Source organism: Corythoichthys intestinalis, chromosome 3 (genome assembly GCF_030265065.1).
Source record: "Corythoichthys intestinalis isolate RoL2023-P3 chromosome 3, ASM3026506v1, whole genome shotgun sequence".
Classification (NCBI taxonomy): Eukaryota; Metazoa; Chordata; class Actinopteri; order Syngnathiformes; family Syngnathidae; genus Corythoichthys; species Corythoichthys intestinalis.
Window position 1 is genome coordinate 39,678,016 of NC_080397.1, and position 19,074 is coordinate 39,697,089.

At 39.1% G+C, this 19,074-nt stretch overlaps 1 protein-coding gene across 1 annotated transcript; it reads left to right on the forward strand.

Annotated features, from left to right (window-relative positions):
• The first annotated feature begins 262 nt into the window (after positions 1–262).
• On the forward strand, positions 263–17,883 carry vps37ba (VPS37B subunit of ESCRT-I a). Its single transcript, XM_057832526.1, has 4 exons — positions 263–589; positions 4,120–4,291; positions 15,227–15,309; positions 15,477–17,883. Exons 1-4 carry the CDS (start codon positions 485–487, stop codon positions 15,966–15,968), a joined length of 852 nt encoding a protein of 283 aa, XP_057688509.1. The 5' UTR covers positions 263–484; the 3' UTR covers positions 15,969–17,883.
• Positions 17,884–19,074: the final 1,191 nt, after the last annotated feature.

Below are 19,074 nucleotides of genomic sequence, written 5' to 3' on the forward strand. Positions count from 1 at the left end.
TAGAAATCGGACAAATCCTAATTTAATGTGTTTTTGGTTTCGATGTGGGGAAAAAGTAATGCAAATAGTTATTTTTATCCTTTATACCAAGCCTTTTTTCGCTGTCTACAATCCCTTTAAAACGTATTCATTTAAATATGTAACTGGGCTTTTATATATTTGATAAAAGACATTACTCCTTTGATTCGTTGGTGATGATGCGGTCGTTTTGATGGCTAGAGTATGCCGGTCTTGTGGTAAATAATTTAGTTTTTGTCGAAAATACGGTCATACACTGAAATAGTTATGTCTTGAATTTGACCTCTCCCCTCATGTCGATATGACCCTAAATTGTTTTAATATGTGATTTCCGACGGGAAGTGAAGGCAACATTGGGCCTGTATGCTTGTACTTCCTGTAGGAGAAGCTCAGACTCAGTCAGCTGTCACAAACCGAGGAGAGAAGGGGGTCTGTAGACGAGGAAAAATAGACGACGGCAGCGACAATGTCTACTTTTTGCAACAAGTTCAGCGAGTACACGTTGACTCAGCTCAACGAATTTCTCGAGGACGACGAAAAACTTACCAAAATGATTCGAGAGATGGACGAGGTATGTTGAAGTCTTGCTAGTCGGCAGTTGCTAGCTATTGGTTTGTCGTTCGTGTTTCCCGAACCCTTTGTTTTGTTTTCCCACTAAACGCTCCTCGACACTGTATGAATATTTGTCATTGTATTGTCAGAAATAATCACATAAAGTAATACATTTAAATTAGTTTTTGATGAAGGTACACGTTGTTAACCTTGACAAGCAAATGAGTAAAGCAATGTTTCAAGTCTGATCATCTAGATTCAGTTTACGACATTGCTCCATATGGGATGTTTTTCATCTGGGTAAATACTTTATATATATAAATAAAACTGTTGGAATGTGTTTGAGACATTTTATAACGTTTAAATGAAACTTTCGGACTGCGAGCGAGACCCTTTTAAGGAAGCACTGTCATGGTGAGTCACGCGAAAACATGCCAAGAAGTTTCCCAGCTACGACACCTACGGATACGTGTCGTCTTGCCAGACTGCACGAAGAAAACCAGCTAATTATTATGTAAATCATCAACGTACTATCGAGATATCTCATTTACCATAGACAAAGATAAACCTTTTTTTTTTTTTCTATTTTCAGATAGCTGTATTTCCAGTAAACCGAAGTGATAAATGCTGTAACACTAGTGATTAGTTCATTTGGAACTCCGTATTTTGTGTACGAATATTTGACTCTGATCCAAAAATAGCGTTACCACTCCAATGTCATTGGTTCAGCCTGTTACTTATTGCACTCGTTTTTTACTTTGTGACATAAGGTACTTGTAGCTATGAAAGACACTATTCATTGAAGGAAGAGAATGGCTACAGGTGTTGTTCAGTTACTTTGACTTTTAATTGTCAACTGTTTGGCTGCCATTAGACGTTCAATTTGATGCCACCATCCCAGTTCAAATGGATTGGACTTCTTTTAGTAATAAACTCACAACAGAAAGATGAAAAGAGCCACATGATTGGAGCTCTATCCAAAGAGTTAAAATGATAAGTCTGTTGATCCTGTAGTGTAAAGTAAACAAATAATGACTTGTACCCTGTCACTAAAGGCACCTGCTGTCATACATAAGGTAGAAGGTTCAAGTCTGCTACATTCATTTCATTTTACTGAAGTTGGACGAGTTCTTTGTTGTGAGTCAGCATTTCTTTTTCATCCACACCTTGTCAGTTTGCCAGTCTCTGGTTTCTCTTTCCATAAGCTGCAAAGTGGGAAGGGTTTATTTACTTCTACAATACAGTTGTTGACTTTATTCACGAGAATGAATAAGCCAAGTAAAGACACATATAGGTGCTTCCTTTGTAGTCCTCCAAAAAAAAAAAGAAAAAAAGCTGAATGCAAACAAAGAGTGGGTGTCACAAGTCAGTGACTGAAATTTAAGCATGCAAAGGTGCACTACAGTAATGTGCCATATGAACACAATACCTGGCCTGCTATGACAATGCATGTTTTGTCTGACCAAGAACCTTCATCTGGTATCTGTCTATCTTCATCAGGCATCTGGTTGGTGTGTTTTGTGAAAGACCTGACACTGTTGTCGGTGACAAAAGGATTTAAAATGTAATTACTACCAGTAACAACAATAGAATTCATGTACTGTTATTAAATATTAAACAAGAAAAACTACAACAGTGGTTAATGGAATGTTTAGAACTGTTCTTAGTCTGGAGGTTTGAATGAAAAATAAACTTTCCTTTAACAAATGTTTATTATTTATTTTCCATTAAAAAAAAAAAAAAAAAACCCTGCCCGCCAGGTACTGATGTTATGTAAAGATTTGCATCGCCTATGAGAGAGCAAACTGGTTACTTGATCTTAATGGTATTTCATATATTTAGCTACTTTTCCAGTATAACATGTTTTCCTTTGCTCGGTGTAACAACGGAACAATGCATACATCTGTGAGTGAGTTACTCTTCAACACATTTTGTTGTTTGTAACATTGCATGTTGCTTCTTGTAGTATACTTTAAAATTTGGCCTTCTGTTTTGATGTGTAAATATCCATATTGTATACATTTGTATTAAATATGTAATTGTTCTAAAAGTGAAACAAATGAACAAATGTGCTTTAATATTGTATACATTTGTATTAAATATGTAATTGTTCTAAAAGTGAAACAAATGAACAAATGTGCTTTAATGTGTGCAAATGTTATTTTTTGAGGTGGGCTGTTCAACTGTAAAATATTACCAACAATTCTGGTAACTTATTTCCCTTAACCGTTACAAATTCATGTTTTTGTTAGCTAATGAGAAAATTGGCCCTGCTCAGACATTAAGTTATCTTCAATCTTAAATGCTATTTGGAATGTAACCAGGGTTGATAGTTACATTGTCTGCAACTGTGATTTTCAAATAATTGACATACAAGATGGTCCGTTAGTTAGTTCCATAGGTTTTAAAATCATTGTTTTACAATTTAGGTAAGGACATCTAACTCATTAACTTTCATAGGCAGTGATCAATTGCCAGCACATGAGCATTCACAGCCAGTCCTCCCAGTTAAAATTAAGTCTAGTGTTGGTCAATGGCAGGCAATGAGATAATGAGTGCTAGTTTTAAAAATACATGCTAGGTAAATTAAATTTTAAATAAAAAATAAATATTTCGGAATAATTTGTGTATTAAACAGTATGTCTCATTCTGATTAATCATCATAATTGCAAGAGTAGTACAATCATTCGATCGCATATTTTTGCACCCGAGTTCGGGTCACCTGATCTGATACAGAAAAAAAGATGTTACAGTACTGTATTTTTTTACAGTACTTCCTCTTACACATTTCCGGGAGTGTTGCGGAGTATAAACCGGATATATTTTTGTATCTTTCTGCAATGCCATTATATTCCTGGATATTTTGTTACTTTTTAGCCCTTAAAAAGTTTTTAAAAAATGGCTGTACAAGCATGAAGCAGAAAAACATGAATGTTTTTTTAATTATAAACCCGATCCTTTTCACCTAATTCCGATTCTCTGAAAAATGTCGGGATCGGACTGATTTCCGACCACGTGATCGGATCGGGACATCTCTAATAAACACCAAATTTGTTTATGAAATATGTGTTGATTAAATGTCTTTTTTTTAGTTAGATTTCCAAGTTACAGTATTCCTCAAAGGTAACTAACTATTCCTCAGTGGATGCAGGTTTTCATTCCAATTGATCAGTAGGTCAGTTTTTCACCAATCTGTTGTTTTAAAAGTTAATCAGTTGATTGTAGGTAGATGCTGCTTGTTTCAGCAGAAATCTAATTGGTTAAACATTCTGTGCTGGGTCGGTTGTAACAAAAACCTGCACCCACATTGGCCCTTGACGACTGTTTTTGGAGACCTTGGATTCAGAGTGTTGCTTAATAGATTGTTCTGGAAACGAAAAAGATGGCGTGTGACGTCTTGAAAACTGTATAGAGCATGCTAACTGCCACAATACCCTCCATTCCTCATACCAATGGTTAAGTCATGTTAATTCCTATTTCTGGACTTGTAACTTGCAGGCTTGATTTGTTTTGCTTAAATATGTTGGTGACATTATTTTTTTCCCCCAGATGCAGGAAGTCCAGCAAAGCAAAGAGACAACACTTGTAAATAACAGAACCCAGGCAGAGAAAAACCTTGCCCTCCAACCTGGCCTGGAGCTCAAGAAGGAGAAACTCACCAAGCAATATGGCTGCCTTCAAGAAAGCTTTGAAGCTTATCAGCTACGCAAGTCCTCTCTAGGTATAGAGTCTTTTTATTGTGCCTGTTGTAACACAGTCCAACACTGATTGATCAGTTAAATTGTCACACAAGCTTGATGTTTTAATACTATTTGTTAAACAGAGAAGATAGAGAGAGCAAATCTTATCATACATAAACATTTTTTTCTTATGTAATTTTTTTGTATAGGAGTTTGATAGGAAGAGAAAATAATGTCTTAAAAGTTTTTTTTAAAACAATTTACAAGTTATGTCAAACATAGTAATGCATTGTTAAAGAAACTATAGAGATTCATATTTGTAATAATGAATGCGTGGATGCGGGGAGCACAAAAGTATTAAAGTATTTTGACAAAGAAATTTACATCCCATTTGGGTTCCTCAATTTCAAATTGAGCTGAAATTAATTTTAGCATTTATTTCTCATATCAGTTGTGGTAATGTTGTTCGTTTGAACAAATACCGTGCTTTGAGACTTGTTATTCCAGTTTGGGTATTTCCCTTTTAGTGGCTGTGAGCAGCTTTATTACGAGAAGTTGTTGCTTCACAAGGTACTGAAAATTCTGGTTTTATTTTAGATATAGGAATCGTAAATTTGAGTTCTGTGGTGCAGTCTCAATATTACTGACGCACACTCACACAGCTTTCTATTATGTGAACATGATGTGACCATACATGTAGCTGTGTTGACGCAGTGGTTGCTTAGCAACCGTCTCAAAATAGCTCTCCTCCTATTCACTACTTATTATGACAGAAGTTTCACTTGAATTTACCTGCATTAAAGTGACCATGCAGAACTTGCATTTCTTGGGTGTGGAGGCATGCAAACTTCCAATCACTAGCTGTCTGATGGAAATGTGTAGTTGCCATGAATCGTGTATAATCTTAAAATTTCACATGCTATCCAAGCATCAGCGAGCGATCAAAGGGTCATTATCTGATTTAAATGAGGCATTTGCCGGTTTACAGTACGTAGCATTATGTCAGTATTATATACAAGACTATGTCTACAGTAGTGTGCGTACTAAAAAAATATTTGTGCTGACATTTTGAGCACTAAGTGCTAACTTGTATTTCTCGTTTCTATTCGGGAATGCCATGGTACCCGCGGGTTATTAAAAGTATTAAAAAAGCATTGAATTTAGTTTTCCATTATTAAAGGTATTAAAAGTATTAAATTAGCTGTTGTAAGTCTGGAATTTTTTCACTGTGGTCTTAATTTTCAAGAACATCTCAGTGCAACCTAAATTATATCCGTGATGAAGTTTTTTTTTTTTTTAAATCCATGCACTGCACGACAAATCGAAATGCATCTTGTGCGTGCCAAACCACCACAACAGGCAAAACGGAGAATCCACCCACCTCTGCATTGGGAATGCGTCCGTTTGTCGGTGGAACGAAAACCCTGCAGGCAGAAGTATTGTGGATTCTGAACACCAAAACAGACCACCATTCATATACTTCAAATATAGTCCATTGGTGAGCTGTTTCGGATATTACGTCATTTTTGGTTGGCATCGGCGGTCACAATGTTGGTCATATTGTGTTTTGTTCCAGAGGGAGCGTTCCTGATGTCGTAACTGTCTTTTGTAACGAATTTTCATTTGGCAGAAAAAAAACGCACATTTTCTTAATGTTTAAATAGACTACATATTTTTATGATCATTATAAATTTATTTACACAACAAAATAACGCTGGAAAAGTGTATTAAATATAAATAAACAGATGCGGTTTTGCGGACTCGCAGAGGGGAAGATTAAAAAGGCGTATAGGCACGCTCTGGCTCTGCAATGACCATACAGCGCCTTCTTTTTTTTTTTTTTAATCCAAATTATTTATTTTATAACAAGTATTCCTTAGTTTATCATTCATACATTGTTAATATATAGTTATTTCACAAAGTTAGCGAGAAAGAACCCTGGCCCGGCCCGACTTAATAATTGACATTTTAATTTTGGTCATGTTTTCAGTTTAATTTAGCTGTTTCCAGCTTGCTATGTTTATAATTGCGATGTTTGTTTACCGTTTTTTCCTCTTACTGCGAAGAGGGAGGAAGTTACATCGGCCGCCGCTATGATATTTAAGTGCTGTGACCGGGAATTTAACGCCTGCTTTCATGCACACTGTTTCCCATGTCAGTCAACACGGGAAACTGTTTTCACACACAACTTCTGCACGGTTGTCCCGCAATATTCCCGTTGTTTTGGAGTATGTGATAGGGGCTCAAGTTACATCCAGATACTTTAGGTTGCAGTTTATGGATCATGCGAAGGCAGTGGACCTGCTTAAACATTTCGGTTTGCCTTTCAAATGAATGTGAATTTTGCCGTTTTAACTCGAGAGTTAGCCATGTTCACTAGGGTCTTGGCAGGTGCACTAGCGGCTAGCCTGTTACAGAAGATGGCTGGTCTGAGTCCTGTCCTCCTCTTCTTTTTGTCCATAATTATTGTGTGCGTGTGTGTGTTTAAAAAAATTCTGACAGGCTTTATAATGTTACTTTAAATGTGTTTTTAATTGTATCTTCAATATATGTGCATTCTTTTGTCAAACACACTTAGTAATTGAGGTTAATTACTTTGATTTAATTTGCTAGAGGGTCGGAAAAGTTGCTAAACATAGCAAAAGAGTAAAAAAGGCTAGTTTCATACCGCAGGTCTTAATGCAGGAATACGATTTTTTCGTGGTTTTCCGACTCGAGTGAGGCATTAACTGGACGGCCTGAACCTGACATGTCGCATAAAAGTGGACCATTTCAAATCCGATCTGGGTCACTTTCATATGTGGTTTATAGACCCTACTCACATGACGTCACAACCACGCCTCCGCGCCATATTGTCTGTCAACTCGTCATGTTGACGCATTACCGCTATGTAAATTCCTCCTATTATGGCGTGTTTTTCTGCTCGTTAACATTAATAATCAAAATATTGAAGGTGTGTGTGGCGGTTGGTTGCAATAACAGAGAAGATAGACGGAGAGACTTGAAGTTCTACCTTATTCCGAGAGACCCGGATTACCAAACGATTACCACAGATTATGTAGTTGTCATTTTATATCTGGTAAGATGCATTTAATATATATTTAAAGGGTTTTGGACTGACAACCACAATTAAGATCATTGCGAGGCTAATCGCCGACAACATACAGTTTCAAATTCAAGATTCTTATTTCTTCCACCATCATTACATTTTGAATAATATTTAGCTGGTACCAAGTGAAAGAAGCTGGCCTCGTCTACGGATCATCAGTTAAAACAGGTGTGTCCAAACCTTTTGCAAAGGGGGCCAGATTTGGTGGCCAGATTTGGTGTGGTAAAAATTACCACACCAAAAAAACCTTGACTGATTTACATAGAACAATATATTTAAACAAATTTTAGCAAGCCCTTCTGTGTGTCACATTTGCTTTATTATTTTTTTTAATTCATAATTTCAACAGTCTCGTCTTTGTGGCGTTCTCTTTCGACACTCGGGCTATTGCGAAATACTGCTGCTGTGAGATTAAACTAGCTTCAAGTTGCTATAATTTCTCGCTGCATATCTTCCCTGTAATGTTGTCGTACATGTCAGCGTGTCTTGTTTGGTAATATCGCGTCACATCGAACTCTTTGAAAACAGCGACTGTCTCTTTGCAAACAAGGGAGACACAGTTGTTGCGTATTTTATTGAAGAAATAGTCCAATATCCACCTATCCTTGAAGCGTCGGCCATCGCAGTCAACTTTTTTTTTTTTTATTGATTGTCGTCATTTTAGAAAATTGGAATTAAAGGGTCACGCGGGCTAATGTTGCTTAGAGTGCTGCTCTTAAAGTTTTTCAAACTTTCGTGAGAATAGGCTGATTTTGTGTGGACAAAATAGTTGTAGATAACAGGGTAGCAGATGTCAGGCAGAGAGGGCGAAGACAGCGGGTCGAAAAATATCGATTTAGGCATCAAATATGGATCTGGCGAATGGATAGACTGAAGCTTTTCCACATAATGCCTATTATGCAACGCATCCAATGAGTTTACAGCGTCTGAAAGCACCGGGGCTTCCATGGATTGCACTATAAATTGCACGACAAATTGAAACCATTGAGAATACGGATAAACAATGACTGACAATATGGCGGCCGGATACAGCGACACGTCATTCTGTGACGTTGGTGAGTAGGTTCTATATCAGATCTGGGCTGCATTATTCCAGAATGTTGCGGTGGTCTGAACTGTCAAGTCTCCCAAATCGGAATTCATGCAGCAATTACATCATCAAAGAGCGAGAGAGGCAGGGCACTACGTTAGCTGTTCAGCTAGGCGTTAGCGCCTAGCTTGCCTTGAACACGGCTTTTGGGAAGGGTCAGGCTTGACAAGTCGTAGAAAAAATGGGTTGAGAATAAGTCTGAGAATTCTGTTTTCTCCCTGCTCCATATAAGCAATATTTCAAGATTGCTTACACGGCCGAGAGTCTGGGCAATCTGTCCGTATGTGTGTGTGTGTGTCATGCACGGACAGTGCACGCATGCCATTGATTCATATAAACTTTGAATATAAGATTAAACGTAAACTGGGATTACTTATGTCTATTTGTGTCCTCTTTTTGGAAATCAAAATATGATCACCTTTGAATGACGTTAAGCCAGCATGTGTGGTCATTTGTTTTGATGCTCCTGTGCATGTGCGTCATTTTCATCAGCGCATGTCGGACTGCGAATTAGTGCGCATGCGTGATACTTGAATGGGCTCAATGGGCGAAGGCAGTCTGAACGGGCACACCAGAAAAGCATATATGACAAAAAATCGGATTTGTGCATTAAGACCTGCGGTATGAACCTAGCCAAAGAGTCATCAAAATCACCGAAGAAGCATTTTTGACTTCACAACAAATGCAAAGGTCTTTCCGAAACCACCTGGTGCACCAGGGCCATTCTTTTCCCAGGTCTGCGCTAAACATTTTTGTCAAATATATATTGTGCCTTCTTTCTTAGTAATATACATATAGTATTAACATTATACATTTTTATACTATAAGGGGGAATTTAAAATGTTTTTTTCATTATAGTAGATACTTTCTCTTTTTAAAAGACTGAGAGATTCGGTTGCCGGTTTTGTCATCAGGAAGGCTGTCTTTTGTCGAGTGTAGGCTACTCAATGGATCGCCCCCATCCCCTTAAATTCCTGCCTTAGCCATCGTTATTATGGATTTGCGGTTGAACAGCTGGGGGAAAAAAAAGCACAATGACGATATGATTTGAACTAAAAACGTATCTTGGGGGACTAAAACATAACGAGACGAGACCAATGCCAGTTTCGTCTGACAAGACGACAACAGACAAAAATCCGCCATAGTTTCTGTCAAATGTTCACAGTGTGTGACATTTCCTTTTTTTGTGTGTAGTTAGCCTGCATTTTAGCAGTGTTTAATTGTGTCACTGTGACGTGCTGCCCCCTGCCCCCCCTCTTTTTTTTTTTTTTAACATACAGTTCGTGGTGCGCAGGTGGGTGTAATTAATTGAAAATAATATACTGTTTTCCTGCTGAGCGTGTGCAATTATCACGAAGTTGCCGTTGTTTTTGTATACGCTACAATGTGTGCTTGTCTATTATAGTTCATTCGAAATTGTTGGAAAGCTTTGTGGACGAAAACATTTTGCGTAATCGTCAACAAAAACTAGATGAAAACTAACACATTTGGAAATGACTAATACTAATTATTAGAGGCGTGTGAAATTTCCGATTCTGAGATTATTCGCGATTCGGCCGTGGAAGATTCGAGAAGAATTCACAAAAATCCAAATTCCGATTATTGATTTATACCAGGTAAAGTAGACCTAAAACACAACGCAGTCTTCGTGACGCAATGAGGAACGGACAGAGAGTAAATATGTTCAACTCATGCCGCTAGATTAAAAAAAAAAAAAAAAAAAAAAACAGTAATACCTGACTGCGGCCGACAGCTGCTTCAAAAAACGCCTAGTTGCTACAAACATACGGCCACATACGGCTATAGTAGATATCACATATACTGTATGTAGAACTAGATGCAAAATGACAGATGACAGCGCCGGTAGAACATGTTAAAAGAACTAGATGCAAAATGACAGACTAGCCATTTAGTAGTTGCCCCGTTGAAAACAGCCGCCATCTTAAAGCAGTAGACTTCTCTAGAAGGCTATGTTGTAGCGAACCTAATTAACTTTTCATCTAAAATACTCCTAAATCCGCAAAATCTTAACTTGAATCCGTCTTTAAATGATGAAACAGTTTTAAAATTTTGACATGTCGAAAGTAGACAGAAGGGAAATTATGGAATAACGGGAGAATTTTAACAACTTTAACTGTTGAGTCACATCATTAAACTAATTGAATGTAGTTCAAAGCTGCTCATACGGAATGGGACTTGAGTATTTTATGTAATGTTTTGAACTGTTAACATGATACTGAAATCTTAGTTCGGCTAAGCCTGAGAGGATTTTTGAACAATTTTGAAACTAGTGTACAAAACATTAAAAGTGGGGGGCCGTTAACATTCATTCATTCATTCATTTTCCATGCCGCTTATTCCTCACGAGGGTCGCGGAGGTGCTGGAGCCTATCCCAGCTAACTTCGGGCAGTAGGCAGGGGACACCCTGAATTGGTTGCCAGCCAATCGCAGGGCACAAGGAGACACACAACCATTCACGCACACACTCACACCTATGGACAATTTAGAGTGTTCAATCAGCCTACCATGCATGTTTTTGGGATGTGGGAGGAAACCCACGCAGGCACGGGGAGAACATGCAAACTCCACACAGGAAGGCCGAAGCCCGGGATTGAACCCTTGATCTCAGAACTGTGAGGCAGACGTGCTAACCACTCAGCCACCGTGCCACGCCGTTAACATCAATAATCGATTTATAATGGAATCGGAGCCTTTGAATCGTAATCGAATCATTAGGTGCCAAAAGATTCCCACCTCTACTAATTATTTTCGTACATACTTGGAAGACGAAAATTAAAAGGGCTGCCAAAACAAGACTGCTGTCCACTGCCACCACAGTCTGTTGCCTCTGAGGATGTTGCAGCACAGTAGACCATTGTACTTCCAAAGCCTGGTGTGAAACATAAGCAGTGGGCCGAGGGAGTGGTGGATGACTGGGCCTGGCATTTTTGTCTGTTTTCCACTGGACAGTACTGGGTCTTGAGTTCAAAATGCTGGTGTCTATGGATTCATTGTAATTTCCAAAACAGGACTGCAAAGGATATTGCTCCGTCTGTAAAAAATTATAAATGGTTTTATATAGGGAACCCTTTTTTTTAATTTTGAATAATGCTTGCTAATATTTCAAAAACAAATAAATTATTTTCAAGAAATCCATCCGTTTTCTATACCTCACAAGGGTCAGAGTATCTGGGCCAAGATGCCATGCCTGATGCTGTTTTTCCTGGTATCCTATTATATATGCTACTGATGGGAATTACATGGGATAGCCTTTCCCTCAACCTTCCCGAGACATTACGGTTACACTGTAGCTGACGACAGTCAGGGAGAAGTGTCTCATACTTCCAGATTTTATTTTTCCTCGTCCACCGAGAAAGAAGTACTGTCTACACACATTACAGTGGACAGTTTCTGGTTCCCCCTACTCTACAGTCCAAATGCTGTAGAAGATCCGCCTTCATTTGGCTGAATAAAATTCTCCAATCAGCACTGGTTAACAGGCTACCACCCTTTTCCTAGGATGACCTTTCCCACCTGGAATTATGGCTACTGAAAGTTGTAGTTTAATAGCCGAAGGGTGTGCACTTTGCAGTTTTGTGATCCAGTTCACTAATTCACCATGAGCCTTTATATTTATAAAGGGCAAATACAGGTAGTGACTGACTGTTCTGCCCTTTGGCGAAATGTGTATTTGATTATAATGTTGAATTTGTTTTGTGATGGATGCTTTTATTTTGGAGCAGGTAGTACTTCCGCACGCTAGTAAGAGCGCATTTACACATGAACAAGAACGTATTTGCGCACACAAAGAAGAGCGCATTTTCTCCCACGAAGAAGTCGCGCAGCCGAGTGTGAGCGAGAGGGAAAAGATTACAGCTTAGCTCGTTGTCTAGCTAGGACTTGGCTTTGTCTTGGCGAGGACAGTACAATGATGTATAATACATGTTTTTGAATATTTATTTTGAGATTTAGAGGGTATTTAGGGGTACTTAAAGGGTTAATTCTAATTTACACAGAAATTCGGGTTAAGTTGCCAATGTAGGAACGGAACTCATTCGTAACCCGAGGACGACCTGTATTTGTGAACCGTTCTAGTTAAAGAGTATTTCTCTCAAGGCCATCAGTTGAGAAGATAGTAAAAATGTTTTGTCAAAAATCACCTTCCATAAGGTCTTCAATTTCACTATCACCTTCCATAAGGTCTTGAATTTCCCATCCCTGCTATGTGAAATTATAGCCTAAGTGTAAAAATAAAATTGTATTGACAGTATATGACCTGGCAGGCTGTACCAGGATGTAATGGGTGGCAAATAGGAAAGGGCAGGTAAAGACAAGACACGGTAGTGCACCAGGGAGTGGTAATGCCAACTTAGCCTATAAAGAATTTGAGTTCAAGTGAGAGCACACTTCCGCAAAGCTGGTGACTTCCCCCACATCAAGAAACTACAGGTGTGTTTGTATAGGGAGACATAATAATGAATCAATGGTCAGTTAAGAGGTGTCCGGAGTTGTTAAGCAGGTTCAATTAGCCACATTTTTTTTGCTTGGAGTGTAAGTAGTGCACAGAAAGGAATCATCTAGTTATATTGCAGGGGGAAGGAGGATCTTCTGTCTCACTCCACGGTAGAGCTTGGCACAGTAAATGTGTTTTGCCCCTTGATAAATTCCGGTAAAATCCAACAAACAGGTAGGTTACATTCTACAATAGAATAGAATAGCCCATTATTATCATTATACAGTTGTACAATGACATTCTGGAGCATCTCCCTTTACAGTGCAGGACAAGTAAAATCACAATCTTATCCAACCTTTGTTGAGGAAATTAGATTGTGGGACAAATTCTAATGGTTAGTTACATTGTTATATGATAAGGTTGAAGGCAAAATGAAAAAATAGGTGTCCTTGAATGGGAATAGGGCACATATCTTGACTATTTTAATTGGTGCAGTTGTGTGGACGTTATGGTTGTTGTAACGAGTCAGACTGAAGTAGCTTCTGTCATATAATGTTTCGGTCAGTTATAAAGATGAATTGATACATTGATTGCCTAGTCGAGAGCTGGAGGCCCATTTTTACATTTCAAAACTCTCACAACTTACGCCAAACATGTTTAAAAAAAAAAAAAAAAGTCGTCTCTCGGCCAGCGTCTGTGTCACTCCCTCAGGGCCGTTCCTGACCAATTTGGTGCCCTAGGCAACTAGGCACACTAGAATAATGATTTTATTATTATTTAAAGACTTATTATGAACGGTTTTGTTGTTCTTTTGCTTGTTTTGTATATTTTTTTTAATACTGCTATCATCAAATATTATTTGAATATTTTTCTTGACGCCCTTTTGGACACTGGTGCGCCCTTAGGCGGTTGCCTAACTCGCCTTATGGACGGCACAGGTCTGTACTCCCTCCTGAATCGATGCCGAACAAAGTGGAGTATATAAAAATGCTTAGGGGAAAAAAAACACCAAAGAAAACTGTGTAGTACCCCAGGTCACACAGGTGCACCATCGCTCTCATTTTCGTGCCTTTTTTACTGTCAAATTGTCGCCACTTCCAGGAGAGCGAAACTCACGAAAGGGCCGCCCCGAGAGGCACACGGTGCGTTCAGGAACAGCAAAACACAACCACCACATTCGAACCCAATTCTGTGTATCAAATGCAACTGCTTAGTGCAGCACAACAACTTTAGGCCATGGTTAATTGTCTGTCATCTTGCCGTTGTTTATTTTGTAAAGCTTGCGTGCTGTACTTCAGCTTCCAAGGATGCTCTGCGTGTAGCCTCACAGCTTGGAAAATCACAGCTCCATGCTGCTACATAAAGTAGCAAAAGTGCACCCTGCTCTGGTTGCATTCGCAAGCAAAGCAGGTTGCGCTTAAAGCTGTTAGGATTACGATTTTTGAGCGGACCAGAGTTGTTTTGTCCGAACTAGTTCGGATGCATGTTCACATTTACAAAACGAAGCGGACTATCTGAGAAAAAATACTCTATGCTAGTGTGAACGCGCCCTAAAATGTACTCCGAATTGTTTTTACTTCCTACTTAATGTGGAATCTGGGTGTTTTTGAATTTGTTGGATTGATGTCCTGTTTAACTGGCAACCAGTGGATATACAGGTTACTTGTACCTTCTGCCATCTAGTGGAAAAACATTCACTTCTGTTTGGTTGACACCAGTTAAGCACGTAAAACATTTGAGTGTGTATGTGTTCCTCGTAGTTTACCAACTTATTAGATTTACCATAATACTAAAATGAATCTTTGCCAATTTTCATGTGAAATGGGTGTTCAGGATAGGAAATGAGCAGTGTCACTTACAGCACCTGCCTGATGTATTAATTGGTGCTGATCAGATACAAAGAAATCCATGGTGTTAACTTTCAGGCTTGCATAGGAACACAAACAAAACAGATACCTTAGAGATTAGGGGGTAACATGATCACTTCATTTGACTCAGTGGAACTAGTTCTAGACTGAACAAACAGAAAGCAATTGTGGTTGTTGGGATTTGCTGACGGCACATTTTTCATGTCTTGCTCCGTGTGACAAGCATGTGTTTTCATACCCAAATGTTTTCTCTGATCAAATCTTGATTTGTCAAGTAAACCACGTTGCTAAATCAGTCGATTCATGTTAAATCTAAAACTGGTAGTCTTCACGCTTAAATATTAGTCTCAGAAAAGGTCACTTTTCACATCTTCTGCGTCTGCTATCATTTATTTTAATTTAGCCTGTGTCATACCTTTATTTATTTATTTATCTTTTTTATTTTATTTTTTTAGACCACAAATCCGCGAACACATCACTGGACATTCTGTTGGCTCTACTACAGGCAGAGGGAGCCAAAGTAGAAGAGGAAACTGAGGTAATTACTTTGCTGTCTCCATAAATGTGATGCTTGCCTGATATTCCCTGTCTGTAAAGTTACAAATACTTCTACTCAGCAGTCATCATTTACCCTTTGAATCAGTTGATATGATTTCACCTGCTCCCATACTGTGCTGATATGTTATACATGATTTACTCCTACAGAATATGGCGGATTCTTTCCTGGATGGTGACATGACCCTGGAAGCCTTTATTGATTCCTACCAGAACCAGAGGAAGCTGGCGCACTTGAGAAGGGTGAAGATCGAGAAGCTGCAGGAGATGGTGCTGAAGGGTCATCAGCTTCCACAGGCATCGGTATCTACCTCCCGATCTCAGGATATATCAATTGGAGCCAGACCCTCAGTCTCCTTCCTTACTGAGGCAGGCAGTGACTCATCCCCTCATTGTGAGCCCAGAAGGAAGCCTCCAGCTCCCCCATCCCAGCCGCCCCCACTACTAAATCCAGCTCCAACTGTCGCCCCCCAGCCTTCGACCTACCTTGCTGTATCACCATATCCACCAATTCCTCCTCGAACGGGTCAACCTTACCCGAATGTTTCATCAGGCTATCCTTTCTTAGCACAGTACTCCTCTGCTTTGCCGCAGAAACCCCCCTCTCGTGTGGCTCCGCAACCTGGCTTCATCATTCAATGAATAAAAGCCATTGCCACTCAAGAGTTAACAGTGTGTGCCAAGGACACTTCACCACTGGACCTCTTTTGAAAACTATTTTCTGTGGCTTTTGCCATCTTTGTTCATGACCAATTCCCAGACAGCCCAGAGATCAGCTCAGCACCGTCTGCATTGGTGATGTTGAAGCTGAAGTCAATCTGTAATTGTGGGGATATGTTCACAGCTCTCAATCAATACCCTCATCAACACTCCAAACATTAACAAAACATGGCGGGATCAGCCTGGCATCCATTTGGCCCAATTCTTCGCAAAGGAAGCAGCCAGTGTAGCCTATAAAGACAACCTGCAGAGTATGGCCTGTTGAGGTTGTCATCTATTAGCACTTTGTCTGTGTTTAGTGCCCTCAGTTTTCTAAGTTAATTAGTTTTCTATCCTTTCACTCTCCTGGCTTGTTCCTTAAGCATCAATGGAACTCGCGAGGAAACTAGGTTTACTTATTCATTGATTTCCAGTTGCAGCATACTAATACATATTACTGGTTATGTGTATGCAAGCACAGAGACCATAATTACTGTGTTTTGACAAAAATATCATTTCCCAGAATATATTCAGAGGAAAAGCATCTATGCTGTGATTTTATTTTATATACACGTTCACATGGTACATAGAAAACATTTAATTTCAGCATCATTCTATTGAATAGTACTTATAGATTTGTGTTTGATAAACAATCGAGACTGATCGATTCATATAAAGGAAATCTTTATTTGGTGAATCATAATGCAAGGTGTCTCAGAAGGTCCAGACCTGCCTTGTTCAAAGAGGGCTGACTTTTGCACTTAGTCCAATATCAGGGCAGATGTCAAAAGGGACTTGAGAAGATCGCGGGCCGAATTATTTTCAGTAATTTGAGCCATTAAAGCCAAGATGAAGGATTTGTATATTGCCATACAGTACACCTTGTTTGCGTGTCTTCTCTAGATTCATGTTGTAGTGCTGCGCTTTGTGTATCTTTTGTCTTCAACACACTTCGTTTGGTCTAGAACTTCTGCCAACAATTCAGCTGATCTCGGACATATGCTCGTTCTTACTTTCTGAGCACCAAAGGCTTCATGCATCACTGTTTAAAAGCTGTGTGTTTTTGTAAATGACACATTTGCACACATGCAATGCAGATCTCCTTCAGAGGGACTTGCTAGACTAGCCAAGCTTTGGATTAACCTTATTGTGTTGTAACTAAAACTTCACTTTTCATCTTTACTGCTGTTGCTGTGCACTGTTTAAGAGCCGTGAGTGCCTACACGTGTAGTGGCGTGGACCACTTCCTGGCTGACTGCTCCATTTTCTCTATTCTGCTCATTGACTTGGCCGGGTTTCTTCTTCTGAAAAGAGCAGCTTGTGACTGTCAAGTATGTTATCATCTGCTCTCAAAGTGACAACCAGAAGGCCAGACCATTTGAGTATGTGCCAGTGTGACATCCTCAGGCTTTCTGCCTACTGGTGCTTGTGATTTCCCCAATTCTTCCCTCATTGTTCTGAGGTATGTGTGGCGTGACAGAATATTTTTGCATGTGCAATTTTTTTTTTTTTAACGCAATGCGTGAAATAAAACGACTCAAATCATTTTCAGTTATATTTAGCTCAAGCCAAGAGTTTAAGAATACAGAATTGGAAACTAAATCATCAATGAAATGATGGGAAAAGCATTTCTAATGATTAAAGGATGTTTTTTTTTTTTTTTGTGCATGGCATACATGCTTAGTCTGAAAAGTCCTCTTAATAATTTTTTTAGCTGCTGTTCAGCTGACCTGATACCTGTAGCCATGGTTTTATGTGGTTGGTGATATTTTCAGTGTACTGTGTAGGTGTTTACTTATTCTGAATGTTTAGGTGGAATTTTATGCTATTTTCAAGTTCAATAAATCTCAAATTTTTGTATCGGTGCAAGTTTATTTCCTAATTGCTAAATATTGACATGTCCATTCTATCAGGTGTGAAGTGGCACATATGTGTATTGAACAAGATGGCCATCTAGTGTCATGGCTTGATAATGCATGGTTAGGAAAGAAAAACTGCAACAGCCAACTCGAGTGTACTCCCGACAACTATAGTTTTCTACATGATAAAATACATTTTTCTGTACCACTCTTCCACTCAAGGATTGCGGGAGTACTGGAGCCTATCCAATCTGATATCGGGCGAAAAGCAGACACACCCTGAACTGATCGCCAGATGCATGATAACAATGGTGGTCAATGATTGGTTGTTCATCACAAGAACACCAGTGATAAGATTTAGGTTTTATGTGTGACAAAATAGTAAAAATGTACAGAGAAAACTATGATAAGATTTTGGCTTATGTGTGACAAAATAGTAAAAATTCACAGAGAAGTTGGATTTTATTTGTTGACAGTACAGTATTTTTATCTTGCCTATGCAGGTCTCTACCAAAGTGAAATGCCCTAGTGTAGAAACTTTATGGCATTAAATATGCAAACTGAAGATCAGTAGAAGTAAATTCAGAAATACAAATCCCTGTTCTTAAAAGATGAAAAAAATATTTTCAAAAAGTCAAGAGACCAGCACCAACAGCTACTGGTGAGTCTAACATGATAAGCGGCTAAACACTTCTTTGCTAACACAACAAAAATCGAATTAAACTCGCCACTCCCCTATTAACAGTCACATTGACAATAGAAAATTACTAATATGTGGCAGTGGTGCCAATAAATTGACAGCACATTAGGTGTTAAGGAAAAATAAAACTCCTTGGTGCATGATGAGTGTTCTTCATCAATTTGGTGCCAACTCTCTTTGATTGCAGTTGCCGGATCATACTTGCAGTTCGGAGCCTTGCTGTGGACCCCCCCCCCCCCCCCCCCCCCCCATTTCCACCATGGGCTATTTGCAGGCCATGCCCCATTGACTGGATGAGTCTTTCTCCAAGGAATACTTTGACAGTTTTAGCTCTGTGGCATGATGCATTGTCATCTTGGAAAATGACAAAGTTTTAGTTGAAGGGATAAGAAAGCTGTCTAAAATTTGAATGTAAACGTGCATTTATTGAAGATTTAACCACAGCCATCTCCCCAGTGCCTTTGCCTGACATGCAGCCCCATATCATCAA